General features: G+C 50.8%; 1 protein-coding gene across 1 annotated transcript; it reads left to right on the top strand.

The window, feature by feature from the left end:
- Window positions 1-3,061: 3,061 nt before the first annotated feature.
- Klf11 (KLF transcription factor 11) lies at window positions 3,062-14,426 on the top strand. Its single transcript, XM_057790808.1, has 4 exons — window positions 3,062-3,242; window positions 5,157-5,408; window positions 6,633-7,557; window positions 11,921-14,426. The coding sequence occupies exons 1-4, from the start codon at window positions 3,201-3,203 to the stop codon at window positions 12,199-12,201; spliced, it is 1,500 nt and encodes a 499-aa protein (XP_057646791.1). The 5' UTR covers window positions 3,062-3,200; the 3' UTR covers window positions 12,202-14,426.

Genomic DNA, 14,426 nt, shown 5'->3' with positions numbered 1-14,426 from the left:
GCAGTCTGGAGTGAGACAAGCTCCAGGTTCCAGGAGAGCCACTGCCCTCTATCCTGCAAGAATGAAGCAGGCAGACAGCAGGATTTGAGCAAGGTCACACTGCCAGAAGAGTGATTTAGATCCAGAGGCCAAGCACATGGCTTTGTGCCGAGCAGTTCCCAGGGAGTCATACTGCAGACTCTGTCAAAGCAGACAGGAACTGCCTCCCTCCAGGCAGGAGTAGCATCTTTGGGTAAGTAAGGATAGGGATTTGACCTAACAGATGGAAACACAGGGAGGGAAGGCAAGAGGACGGGAGCAATGTGAGAAGCAGAGAGGAGATATGGGAGGGTCATGCGGGCTGGCGTTGGGTCCAGAAGAGTCAGGGATTCCTGGGTAAATCTGAGTGTCTGGATTCCAGCTGTGGCTTTGAGTGTGGGTCTGGTACACTGTCTACTTTTGGAAATCCTTCCAGTGGTGAGAGGCAGATGTCACTGTCAGCCTTCCTAGGGAGACTTGCTGGGAAGTGGTGACAGTCATTCAGGTGTGTCTGTGTAGTAGCCTGGACCAAAGGAGGAGTGAATGACAAGAGTTGACGCCATATTTTAGAAGAAATGGTGATGTCATTGGTGAAAGCAGAAACACCGAAAAGGAAGGAGTTGAAGGTGAGCCACATTGCAAGAGTTGAGGGGCAGGGTATCCAGGGGCACCCTGCTCCAGTGAGGACGTCAAAGTTGGGTGAACAGAAGTTCACTCCCAAGGATGCTTGATGAGAGCACCTGTGAGGTGCTTTCAGAACAGAAACCAGCAGGGTTGACAGGTTGGTTTAATGTTGACTCATTAAATCAACAGTTTCCATGTGCTAACATGGATAAATCAGCCAAGCTCCCTGTCCCAGGAGAGACAGACAGCACACAAAGAAACAGAAAGGCTGCAGACCATGCAGAGCGCTATGGGAGTTAAGGTGGCCGTGAGTGCGGGAGGCCAGCTTGAGTCCACAGGTATGCCAGAAGAGGCGTCCTGGGGAGACGTGCCAGTAATGTCACAGGATACAGCAAGTAATACCACATGCCACGCCGGAGACAGCAGTTGATGTGACAGGGGACCCAGAGGAGGCCTTGACCCATGTCTTAGTTTATTTTTGTGTGAAAACAAACCACCTGAGACTAGGAAGATTATATAGTGTGTTGTGCTTTCTGTGTGTGTGTGTATGTTGTGTGTGTGTGTCCACACGGAGACCAGAGGTCAGCCTCAAGTGTCATTCCTTAGGAGCCACCCACCTGTTTTTAAGACAGAGCATCTCCTTGGAACGTGGTGCTCACTAGAATGATGGGCCAGTGAAGTCCAGCGTTCCACCCCTCTGTCCCTCCCCAGGTCTGGGATTAAAAGTGTGCACCGGCACACCGAGCTTCTCGTATGGGTTCTGGGAACCGACCTCGGGTCTTCAAGCCTGCACTACAAGCTCTTTACCAACTGACCCACCTCCCCACCTCCTACATGAAAGTGTGCTCGGCTCCCAGTTCTGCAGCCCAAGAGCCCTAGTTCTGCGCAGCGTCTGATGGGGGTCTTCCTGCTGGATCAAGACCTCACGACCTTCCTTAATCCCAATCATCTTCCAAAGGCCCCATCTCCAAATACTATTAACATTCGACTCTGGAGATTATTTCCCAAAACATGAAACATAGCAACCATGAGTGGGAGCCGACAGTGAGAGCTGAAGGGCAGGTCACTGCACCTGGGGATGGGGGGGGGCGGGGGGGCGGGGGGGTCATTATCGCAAGCACTGTGGGAGCCACTGCAAAATTTAAAAATGCCTGGGGCATGGGGGCAGGAGCCGGGGAGGGGGTGACAGGACGATGGGGAGGCAAAGTAGGCAGGAGTGGACATGGGGAGTCAGAAAGTCAATGGGGGCAGCGGGCAAAACACTTTCAGCAAGTCTTAGTGGAAGACTAACTCCATGTACGTTCAACTTCCAGGCAGTTAAACAAGGTGAATTCCTCTTTAAAAGCTTCTACTGTTAAGTGTCAACACATTCCTTCTCTTTGGCCTGCTTAATCCCACTGTCAAGCCAGTGTAAAACTGCCAGGAATGAGGGCTGGGGTGAACCTTGAGCATTACCAGTTTAAGTACAGGGCTCTGCCTGCCCACCTGTGTAAGGACAGGCGGCACAGTGCCCGGTTCCAGTCCGCTGATAGCAGCTATGACTTTTCCATACCTCCCACCGGGATCCAGGCTCTGCAATGAGGCTTCTGAAGACTACTGGGGGGTGTCCTATTGCTACACTGTAGGTTGGGACACACACACACTGCATGTACGACCTCTGCTCTCCAAGATTGTGAGTCGTGTAAATGGATAACCTCACCTAGAGACCCACGGAGAAAAAAGGGTGCCCCGGCTTTGGGTCAGCTCTCACATACGCCTTTGTATGGACACTGGGAAGGACGCCTAGGTCTCATTAGACATATGTCAGGTGGCTGGCTACACGGTTGGTGTTCCTTTTGCAGCAAACTGCAGATCAGAGCAGTGGAAGGCCAGATCCAGAAGCTTCAGATCTGGCGCCCTGCAGGAACGAGCGGAGGCAGGAACGTCCCTAAACCCAGGCAGCTTTCAAACCTCTTCCTGGGTAGAGGTGCGGTCTAGGGAGCCAGGGACAGCTTAAAAGAAATTAGAGAGACCGTTCCCGTGAGTCCCGCCTACCAGACCCGTCCACTGTGTGGGGTCAGCGCTCGACCTCGGCGAGCAGCCCCTCTGCTTGGAGAGGACACTGCTGCAGTCGACTGCCGCCGAGCCGCCGCCGGGACCTTTCCCCTACTTTCCAGGCCTCACGCCCCGCCTCTAGCCCGGACCAAAACACGTGCCGCCTCCCGCCCCTCCGGATCACGCCGCAGCCAGGCTCCGATCACGCGGCCCCCCGCGGGCCTCATTGGCTCGCGCCTTGTCGGTCCGGCGCCGATTGGCCGGCGGCGAAGGACACGCCCCCTACGGGGAGCGGTGTATTTTGGTTTGCCCGCGCGCCCCGCCCCGGGCCGCTCCCTCCGCGGCGCCCCGCCCCTCCCGCCTCGCGGGCCGCGCGGAGGCAGAGCCGCGCGCGGCAAGAAGGGCGGAGGTGCGCGCCGGCTGCAGGCGCTCGGGACGCCGCCGCCCGCCGCGCACGTGCAACCTCCGCCACGCGCGGAGCTCCCGATCCGCAGCTTTGTGTTGCCTGCAGGCCGTCGGGCACCATGCACTCGCCGGGCTCCACCGGCCCGGGCGACGCGCGCGCGGTGAGTGACGGGGCTGAGCGCGGGGCGAGGCAGGGGACGGATGGCGACTCCTCGCCGCGCTAGAGGCTGGAGCAGTGCTCCGGTCGTGGTCGGGGGCCCCCGCGCGGCTCGGCTGGGGCAGGGAGGGGAGGGGGCGTGTTAGCGGGCAGCCAGCCTCCAGCTTTGTCTCTTGTCCGCTGCGGCCCCGCCCGGCGCGGCTATTTCCAGCCATGACGTCACCCGAATCCAGAGGAGGACCGCTGCCGGGTGTGGGTGCGGCTGGCGGGAACGTGTAGGGCGGGGCAAGGGCGGAGCCAAAGCAGGGGCGCGGCGCGAGGGGGCGTGGTGAAAGCGGTCGGTGGGCGTGTCGAGAGTGTCCCGAGATTGATGCGGGGAGCTAGGTGGGACCAAGGCTAAGGGCGTGGTGAAAGCACCAGGTGGTAGTATGGGGGGAGGGGGAGACGGGCCAAAGCTAGGGGGCTTGGTGAGAGCAGCTGGTGGAAGTGTGGGGTGGGGCAAGGGGCGATGCCAACATAAGGAGGTGTGGCGAGAGCACCTGGTAGGGGTGTGCATGGGGCGGGGCAAAGGCTGAGCCAAAGGGAGGGAATGGTGAGAGCGTATGGTGGGAGTGTCGGGGTGGGGACGTGGGTTGACCCAAACCAAAGGTGGCTGAGGAGGGTTTGCTGGACTGAGCCGGATCAAGGCAAGAGTGTGTCTGAAGAGGTTCTGAAGAGCTGTTGCCGCTTAGCTTGGTGACCTTGTAGGGGTAGGGCTGGGCAAGGGGCGGAGCCAAAGCAAGAAGGAGCGGGGTAATGGGACCTGGCCGGAGTGTAGGGCTTGGGCCTAGCCAGTGTGGAGCCAAGGTAGGGAACTCCTGTCAGACAGAAATGTTGGGGACCCAGGGAGTGGTGTGCAGGTTTCTGTCTACAATACAGCAAGCAGTACATGGACTCTAGGGCCTGTATTCATCCTTTCCTAGTCTGTGGGCTGGACATTCCAGTTGATGGCTCAGAGACAAATTATCGTGGTGGGAGGTGAAATCTGCCTCCCCCATGGCCCTGGATCAGCCCCTATGCAAAGGTAGCCTCTTCATCTGCTCACTGAAGGGGACTCTGGATGGATAGAGACTCAGGAAATATGTGTGGAAATATATGGGTCAAAGGTTTAAGGTTCTCTTTTGGAAGGAATGGGTTCCAGTCTCTTTCTCCCACTCCTGGTTGTCCAGGTGGTGCGCAGGACGAGGTTGTGGTCAAGCTGTCACACTCTTCTGCTCACCCCACCTCCCCCTAGCTTTCGGGAGTGACAAGTGACTTAACGTTTCTGAATCTACTGAGAAAACAGGCAGTCACCTCTACTTGCACGGAACCCAGGTTCAGCCACTAGGAAGTTAAGCTTGGGGTGATGCTTTCTTAGGGACACTACCCTGGTGGCTTTTGAGCTAGAAGATCTCATCCACCAGCTGGCTCCTTAGCCTGTTTAGCTGCTTCGTCTGTCTGTCTTTCCTAGGGCACCTTCCTACCAGCCACTTTGGCATGTACCTCTAGAGTCAGTCTTAATCATCCCCCCGAGAAGAGCTTGAAGTTAGTAACCTGTTTTGTTCATTTTTATTTTATACTGGTGGGCGTTGAACTCAGGGTCACACATGCTAATCAAGCATTCCACTACTGAGCAATAACCCAGTCTAGAAAACTTTGTGACGATCAGGGTTTTGGTGGTTTTGTCTTGTCTTGTAGAAACTGCTTCTTAGCCAAACCCAACCTTCAGAACTTGAAAGCAAAGTTGCTGTGAGGGCTCCATTCGGGTCTTTTTATTCCCACACAGCCTCTTGCTTCGTTAGAGTGCTACACACTCCATCTGGGGTGGATCCACGTGCCTGGCAGGGTTACCGCTCTCGTTCCCCTGAACTAAGACGCCACTGTGTTGTGCCGCCTGTAGGTTGACATCATGGATATCTGCGAGTCGATCCTGGAGAGGAAACGGCACGACAGCGAAAGGTCCACATGCAGCATCCTGGAGCAGACGGACATCGAGGCTGTGGAAGCTCTCGTTTGCATGAGTTCTTGGGGTCAGAGATCCCAGATGAGACCCCTCACACCTGTCTCTGATTCTGGTGACGTCCCCACCGCTGTGCTGATGGACACAGCTGCACCTGATCTACCAAAGGACTTCCATTCTTTTTCAACTCTGGTAAGAGGAGGTCGGGGAGAGAGGCATTTTTGTGAACTGCCCAAAACGGCTTAGATAAAATCACGTTGAAGAACTTGCAGGGAGAATGACTGTGATATAGCCAGGAAGTCCCCTTCACATGGATACCAAAGTGTGAAAATTCATCTCTTAAAAATGTTTTCTATTCCTTGGTGAGTCAGAACTTGCTGGCAGATGGCAAGTGTCCATTGGACAAAGCCCGAAGATGGTTACAGAAAGGTGTGGTATACCAGATGTCTAGAGAGTCTTACGGTAGGGTCGTGAGTTGTCCCCGTCTAGGATGAGGATGTGGAGAGCAGCTAAAGAAAGCTTGTGCTCTGACACCAGACAGTTTGCCTGAGTGGAAACATGTCACTCTGCCTTCCTCTGGGGCCACCTGCTGGGATTTGGAGTTGATAAGTCAGTATCTTATTTTTAGGTTTTAACTTACCACACCTGTGGAATTGCTTCTTGGGTTGGAGAAATCAGGCTGTAGATTGTTTATGGTAATAAAAGTGAGAACTGATTGACCTGGGCTAGGAACTCGCACTGAAGACCGTGAAGGGTAGAATTGGAAAGGAATGAGTGGCAGCGAGAACTGGAGGAAAGATGGGCTGGCTCACAGTAGCCCCTCAGGTCTTCAGGCTTGGGCGTTTCCAAGGCCACTGATGACTTGCTGGGGGCCAGAACGTAGAGGCTTGGCTCAGTAGAACCACCGTTTCTTTTCTTGGTTTAAGAGCCTGAAATGTAATGAAAAGCTTTCATTTTGGTTTCTTGTTTTTTGAGGCAGGGTTTCTCTGTGTAGCCCTGGCTGTCCTGGAACTTGCTTTGTAGACCAGGCTGGCCTCGAACTCATAGAGTTCACCTCAGTGCTAGGATGAAAGGCGTGTGCCACTACCACCAATGAAAAGCTTTCATTTTAAAGTATGAATTTTCACAGTCCTTTTAGTTCAATTGCATTTTTCAGTGGCTGCACATGACCTTGGGTAGACACCACTCTTCCTTCCAAAGAGGTGCATTCATGGTTGGGAAAGGGCAATCCACATAGGAAGAAATAGGAACAGCAGAGTCCTCAAAGACTCCTTGGACTGTCCAACTCAGCCTAGTCCTCTCCAAATGCATCTTTTCCAAGGCAGTGGGAGCAGTGCAGTCAGATAATTTCCTTGAAGCTCCTTTGACCAAAGCGACCTTTGACTTGATGCTTTTCTTTCTTTGTTTCTCTTCAAGTGTATAACTCCGCCTCAGAGCCCAGAGCTCATGGAGCCATCCACGGGGACCCCTGTTCCTTCCCAAGTCACTAATTCCAAAGGGTGCATGGTTACCGCCCTCCCCTCATCCCCGACTGTGGCCAGCAGAGCGCCAAGCAGGAGAGAACCACCGGAGCCCGCCTCTGGGTCCTCCTGCAGGGCTGTGATGACCAGTGTGATCCGGCACACTGGGGAGAGTCCTGCGTTTCCGACCACCCCAACTCAAGAGCAACAACTGTGCGGCAGCAGAGAAGAACAAGCAGGGCTGCCGGACCATCGTGAAGCTTTGCAAGACGCGCGCTCGGCAGACGGTTTACTTGTTACTAACTCGGTTTCCTGTCAGCCTTGCTTGCACAAGTCTGTTGTCCCGTTCCACACCTACCAAGGCCAGCAGACAGGATGGCCAGCTGCCGTTCAGACCTGCTTACCAAAGAATTCTGAAAGTGACTTGTCAAGGATAACCACCCCTCTGATTTCTGTCCCTGTCTCCAGTCCCCCTGTCCTTTGCCAAATGATCCCCGTGGCTGCACAAAACAGCATGTTCTCAGCTTTTTTGAAGCCTCCTCCCCAGTTGTCTGCAGGGATTGTGAAGCCCATCCTACCCCAAGCTGCTGCGGTGCCCCAGCCTGTGTTCATGGGCCCATCTATGCCTCAGGGAACTGTGATGTTGGTCTTGCCACAGAGCACCTTCCCCCAGCCTGCTACCTGCCAATCCAGTGTCATGGCCATTGGAAATACCAAGCTGTTGCCCCTTGCCCCTGCGCCAATGTTCATTGCCTCCAGCCAGAACTGTGCCCCTCAGGTAGACTTTTCCCGAAGGAGGAACTATGTCTGTAACTTCCCAGGTTGCCGGAAGACCTACTTCAAAAGTTCCCACCTCAAGGCTCATCTTCGCACCCACACGGGTAAGTGGCAGGGTGCCTGGTGTGCTGGAAACACCAGAACTTTGGGGGAGGAAAGCCCCCTGTGCTTCTGGAGAGAGGCAGGAGGAGCAGTCAGGGTCATGAGCAGGTGGCTGCTGGGGGGAGAGGATGGGGGATTGTGATGGTTTTAGGGTACTCTTTACCTCACTGCAATAGGCATTGTGTTCATATTCAGTATAGGCATCACTGTGACTTGGAAGTCTGTCTGTGCCGTCAAAGTTCTTATTGTAGAGTGATTTAAGAATATAGCAGGGTTTTGTTGTTATTTGCTCTTCTTTTGTTTGAGTTTGGGTTTTTTTGCTTTTGAGAATATATAGTTTTTAGTTTAAGAATTCACACAAGGGGCTGGAGAGATGGCTCAGTGGTTAAGAGCACTGACTGCTCTTCCAGAGGACCTGGGTTCAATTCCCAGCACCCACATGACAGCTCATAACTGTCTGTAACTCCAGTTCCAGGGGTCCTGACACCTATGGCAAACACCAATGGACATAAATAAATAAGACCCCTACAATTTAAAAAAAGTCACGTAAGAAGTTACAATAGCCTACTGGGTTTCTTTATTTTTTAAATTCTGTCTTCAGTCATGGAAACATCTTCTAGCCTCTAGAGTAGCTGCTAGCCACGTGCACTTGAAACAGACTGGTTTCACTGAGGAACTCAATCGCACATTCTGGCTGAAGCTTTACACTCAAGTAGCTTCGGGAGCTGGTGGCTGCTGCGCTGTCCAGCAGGGGCTGAGTGCCACTCCACAAGCCACTTTGGTAGATTAGAGCAGCGTTTCTCGGGCCCTCTGCGAATTGATGTGTTGTTTGTCATTTTCAATGGTTCCATGGTTACGTGGTCTGCTTGTTACACTTGACTTTAGAGAATCATGGATTTACATGTAAACACATGTAGAGATGTGAGGGTCTACAGTAAAGTGAGCATCTCTCTCTAAACTCATGACCCTGGAGCATCTTCCCTCAGTTCCCGTGAGAATGTCTGAGTTGTAGAGTCCTCTGCAAGGAAGGCCTAGGGCTGGAGGAGTTACTGCTCTGTTTTTGTTTTAAAATGGTGTTGCCATAGCCTGCTTCTAATTAGCACAGTCCGTGATGGCCATGGCGGACTCCACTTGCTGAGCACTGTGCACTCTGGTGTTCAGACGGTCCAGAAAGAGTTATTCCTCCATACTCTGGAGCATGGGTGGCTTTAGGACCTGGGCCCTACACCTGTCCTGTGAGGTACTTGTCTCTTTGTCAGAGTAAGCACAACCTCTTTTGTTCTCATCTACCTGCGGGCATCCACCTCAGCCCGCCCCAACCCCTGCCTATTAAGACCTTTTCAGGGCCTGCCCCAAATCAGCTGGTGAGTGTTTGTTCATGTCCTTCCTCTTTGACCCCATGGGTATTGTGTGTAGCCCTGGCCATCCTGGAACTTGCTCTGTAGTCCAGGCTAGCTCGGAATTCAGAAAGCCACCTGCCTCTGCCTCATGAGTGCTTGGATTACAGGTATGTGCCACCACACCCCGCTTACTTTTGCTATTTCTAAAATGGTGTTTCTGTGTGTGTCTGAGTGCAGTGGCCAGCGGGTTTGACTCCGCAGGAGCTGGAGTTATAGGTGGGTGTAAGTTGCCTGCTCTGAGTACTGGGTTCTACTGTGGGTGTGCTGCAAGAGCTGTGTGCTCTCTAAACCGTGAGCCTGTCTCCTTGTCTCTGCACGATTAGATGACTATCCAAGTGCATATAAATTCCCGGTGCCACACTAGTAAACAGACAATGGTTGCCACTTTAGCAAGGTCATTCTGGTGGCTATGTCAGATGAAGGGGTGACCTGTTCTGTTTGGTGGGCTCTTTGGCATTGTGAACCTCTATTCTGTTCAGTAGGTTCTTGGGCATGGTGAGCCCCCCCCTTTTTTACTTTTGTCTATCTCGATGAACTTTGCATCAGTTTTCCCAAATAAAAATACTGACAGAGCCATAAAACTTGAGAGAAAGCCAGTTTTTCTACGGTCTTCAGAGAAGTAAGAGCAATTTGAATGAGCTGAGGGCTGAGTCCCACTGCTCTGCCATTGGACTGCTCATGGAGTTGCCCGTGGAGTTCCTCCATTGGAGTTTTCATAAGGTCTGGAACTTCGGGTGGGTTTATTTCAGATAAAGACCGTGTTTCAAGTTCGTCCACCAACCTGAATAATATTTTCACTGTGAAGGAGGTGAGGTGAACGGGTACTCCATTTTGGCTGAAAACAAGGAATTTTCTAAATTGTGTACTGAGGGGCTGGCAGCCTCTGAGCAGCTCCTGGGCACTGGGTATGCTGCTGACCTTAGGGAAGCAAGAGTGGGAAGTGCCGCTGTCCATGTCTGCTGTCGGATGCTTTGAAGGAATCCAAGAAAGAAGTCTACCAAGTTCAGGGCTCTGGAGTTGCCAGTCTAAAAGTATGTTCTCAGCATCTCTGAGGGCCAGCCTGCAACATTCCCAGTGTACAAGAGGGCATCATCAGGTACAACAGGGTTCGTATGCCAGAGAGCTTGCTTTTATAACAGCTGCCCCTGGGACTCTGTTAATCTATAACTCCAGGGCTCAGGACCCCATCAGCGACCAAAGAGCCTACCTGTTAAGTATCAGTAGTGTATGACCTTGGGATTATATTTCCAAGGTGTGGAGTTTGGGGTCATAGTGAAACCATGTTAGCCACCCTGGGCTTACCATGAAGATTCTGAAAGCACAGCACAGGAAGCCTCACTGCTGCGTTTTCTGTAACTCTGAGGACTGTTGGAGTGAGTGTCCCTTTAGAACTGATTTATTTGCTACCTGCTATAGGAAATCCGCAGAGAGACAGATCGCATAGCAGCTCATAGCTGTCGAGCAAATCAACCCCCGTGCATGTATGTAGTCTGTGATTGCCACAGCCAGGTAGGGAGACTTCAGGATACAGAGAAGGGCCTGACCCTGTGCTGGCTGAAACAGGAGTTCGTTGGAAAAAAAAGAAGGGGGGGACTCCAGTATCTACCTGCCTGAAGGCCCCCTTATCTCTCCAGCTCAGGAAGATGATAAGACACCATGGGACAACTTCTCGGAAGCATTGATAACCATCTGTTAGAACACAAACCTTTATATATATATATATGACTGCCTTCTGTGTGGTTACTATCGACAACTTGACAGGATCTGGAGTCACCTAGTGGACAAGCCTGAGTGTGCCTGTGAGGGACTGTTTACATTAGAGGTGGGAGGACCCACGTTACCTGGGGCTGGACTGGATAAATAAGAGGCCAGCAAGCCGAGCACAAGCATTCATCTCTCACTTCTGGACTGTGGACCCATTATCACCAGCCTCCACAATCTCCTCCCACCATGATGGACCTGTACCCTCTAACGGGGCCAGAATAAACTTCCTTAATTTACTTATGTTGGCAATATGGAAAGTAATTAAATACTTCTAACAACATGGAAAATAACTAATATAATCTTCTTGTCAGCGTGATAAGAAATATGGACTCGAAATAATGATTCTAAGAAGCCTTAAAGCTTCTTGGAAGGACTTTCTGGGAAATGTGCAGTTTATCCCGAAAGAGAAAGGATTCTTTTTTTTGAAGAATTTTCCTCCCACATCTGTGCATGGGAGTCACTTGGTAGAGTACTTGCCCGGCATGCATGCAGCTCCAGGTTTGATCCCAGCACATAAGAGGTGGAGTTAGGAGACTCAGAAGTTCAATGTCTTCCATTGCTATACAGTGCGTTGGAGGCTGTCCTGGCTTTCATGAGACCCTGTCTCAAAATGCCTACCCCCCCTAAAAAAAAAAAAAAAAAAAAAAAAAACAGTTCCCTGCCTGCCTGGGCTACTTAGCACAACTCTATCAAAGAAAAAAAATAGGGATGGTGGCACACACCTTTAATCCCCACACTCAGGCAGGAGGATCTCTGAGTTTGAGGTCTAATCTATATACCGAGTTTCAGGCCAGCCAGGGCTCCATAGTGAGACCCTCCCTGTCTCATAAAAGTCTTCCCCAAGTATAAGAGATTTGTTTTTATCTTAAAATGCATCTTTAAACCAGGGGTGGTGGCACATGCCTCTAACTCCAGGACTGAAGTGGATTCCAAGTTCCAGACCTGCCTGGGCTACATAATGAGTCTTCATCAGAAAAGCAAAACACGAAGCTACACAAATGTGCATGGGTAAAGGTTTTGAACAGTTAGCCTAGTGTGGTGCCTGTGGGCTTTGGCACACACACCGTGGCGTCCGAAGAAGTGTTTGGTGGAGGGTTTGCTGACTTCTGAGCCGCCTAGGCTAGAGCAGCAGGTGTCCCTCTTCTGAGGTTTGATGAAGAGACCTGAGTGCGTGCTCTTACTTCAATTTGTTTTCTGCCAGGGGAGAAGCCCTTTACCTGCAGCTGGGACGGCTGTGACAAGAAGTTCGCAAGGTCAGACGAACTGTCTCGCCACCGCAGAACCCACACAGGGGAGAAGAAGTTTGTGTGTCCTGTGTGTGAGCGGCGTTTCATGAGGAGCGACCACCTGACAAAGCACGCCCGACGCCACATGACGACCAAGAAGATCCCAGGCTGGCAGGCAGAGGTGGGCAAGCTGAACAGAATCGCCTTGTCAGAGAGCCCCCGGAGCATCCTTGAGCCCTTGCCGGCCTCGGGCTGAGAGGGTTCGTGCTGCCCATCACCTGTGGGCTTCTTCAAACGCCTCTTCAGGAATGGGGAATGGGACCTGTGTGTCCCTCCCAAAAAACAAAACAAGCAAACAAAAATATGGTCTCTGGGCTGTTGAAGGGGAGCTGGTTCTGATGGAAGTACATTAACTTTACCCTCCTGGCTGGGCCCTGTTCAGTCTCTGTAGTGTCCACGCTAACTCCCCGTCTTGCTCTGTCTCTGTCGCTCTGTCTGTCTCTCCCTCTCTCTTTCTTTTGTGAGGAAATGGAAGAAAATTTGATCTAAATCACCAGCATTCAAGCAACTATTTCGGCAATAAAGTTTACAGAGTCTGGGTTTGTTTTTTTTTTTTTTTTTTTAAAAATCTTTTTATTCTGTGTTTTGTAGAAATGAGACAGGGTACTAATTTTTATACTTTTTTATAAAAATATTTATACTGTGCTTGAATCACCAATTTCTGGGTAGACAGTTTTACTGCCTTCTTTTTTCCATGTTTTATATCAAAGTTTTGTAATGACCCTGCTTAAGTACTCTTGGTAGTTAGAAAAAAAAATCAAAATCACAAGTTTGTTACCAGCCTTTTTATAGCAAATGTTTTAGATCAGAACTGGTTTAATAAAGAGCTCTTGTATACATAATAAATAAATAAATAAAATAAAAGAGCTCTTAAAGGGGAAAAATAAGCTTTGTAGTCAGCTTCTTTGTATCAGTAAATTCTAGCAGTCAGTCCTATAGCCCACAGAACCTAAGTGCTAGTTGGGTAAACTAGTCACGTGTGTCCGATGTTCCTGTGAAGGGTGTGCCGAGTTGGCCACCTAAGGAGGGACGAGTGCACAGTGTTGACTTTTAGACCATTTGTCTGCCAAGAGCAAATGATCCCATGGCCTGTCTGTACTTAAGCACCAAAAACCAGGAATGCGGCCACCAAAGCTCTGTAGATTGTCCCGTTGGCTTCTGGTGTTGTTTTGTACTGCGTTCAGTGACCATGCAGAGAGAAGTAAGTTGGATAAACTGTCTACCTAAGTGCAGCTTATGCAAAGCAAGCATGCGTGCCCATAAGCTCTGGGGTTCAGATGCTTTCTAACTATGGACAGAACGCCAAGAAGTGCTTGCTTTGCTAAGTGGCGGGGGATGCCACTCAGCTGCCCTTCCATTCACTGTGTGGGAAGGAAATGGTTTTGCTCAACTGAGAAGACATGGAATGGGGATTTTGTAGCTAACCTGAAAGTAGATCATGGGTGCTGCTCTGTACCTTTGAGCATGTGCCCTGCATAGAGTGACCTCTGTGTGTCCAAATGGCCACAAAAACTGGCTTTAGTTAGAGCTTGGGAAGTTCAGGCAATACAGTAAGTGAGAACTATATATTGCACTGTTTGGGCAGCCTGAGGATATTTTTGTGTGGTATTGTATTAGATTTTGTATTTGCCTTTTAATATTGGCGTTGAACTTTATTTAAATGATGGCAAGGTTGAAATATTAAATAGATAAAATGAGGTTTTCTGTTCAGGTCTTTTGAGCCTTATAGAACCTTCTTGTGGTCATACATTGTATGTTGTTACTTGATCCCTGTTAGGCTGCCTTTGGTAGCCTCCGAGTTTTGTAGGCATGTGTGTTTAGGCAGTGTCTGGACAGTTCTCCAGTTAATGTCACTGTTGTCTTTCCACATGATGTAGCCGCTGGAGAACTAACTGTACACAGCTCCCAAGTGTCCCAGTACCCCAGTCCTGTCCTCCACACTGGCGATTGCACAAACAGTAAATGGCATCCAGTGTTATCTTCTTCACCATGACACGCAGAGTGGTGTGTCCTGTCCCCATGTTTCTGTGAGTCACGGAGGTATTGGAGCGTTCGGTTGATCGTCACACAGAACTTGAGTCCTCTGACCAGTGTTGTCTCTGAAATAACCGATGTGTTGAAACACTATAGGGTTCCATTTCCTGATTAGACTTAGAAATCCCTTCTGCAGAAGAACCCCCACCGTCTGTCTACTGAAAGACTGAGTTGGAAAACATTTCCTGTCTGAAAAGGACTCCTGAGCCCCAGAGCCCCAGGAGGGCCCTGCTCCCTTGAGAGCCCTCCCTGACCCCCTCATGTTGAGGTACCCCCGGTGCACTTTATTGCTTGAGCAGTTCTGCTTGATTTGATTTTTTTTTTACCTGTGAGCCTTTTGGTAGTTTTAGTAATAAAATTTAAATGTTTCAAATGCTTATGTTTATG

Source organism: Chionomys nivalis, chromosome 1, assembly GCF_950005125.1.
Source record: "Chionomys nivalis chromosome 1, mChiNiv1.1, whole genome shotgun sequence".
NCBI lineage: Eukaryota > Metazoa > Chordata > Mammalia > Rodentia > Cricetidae > Chionomys > Chionomys nivalis.
This window is presented reverse-complemented; position numbering and strand designations above follow the sequence as displayed.

Bases quoted from the DNA above. Each gene is read 5' to 3' on its own strand.
- Klf11 (XM_057790808.1), top strand. From the start codon at position 3,201: ATGCACTCGCCGGGCTCCACCGGCCCGGGCGACGCGCGCGCG. The intron at 3,243-5,156 runs GTGAGTGACGGG...TGCCGCCTGTAG, and splicing joins GCCCGGGCGACGCGCGCGCG to GTTGACATCATGGATATCTG. The intron at 7,558-11,920 runs GTAAGTGGCAGG...GTTTTCTGCCAG, and splicing joins TCATCTTCGCACCCACACGG to GGGAGAAGCCCTTTACCTGC.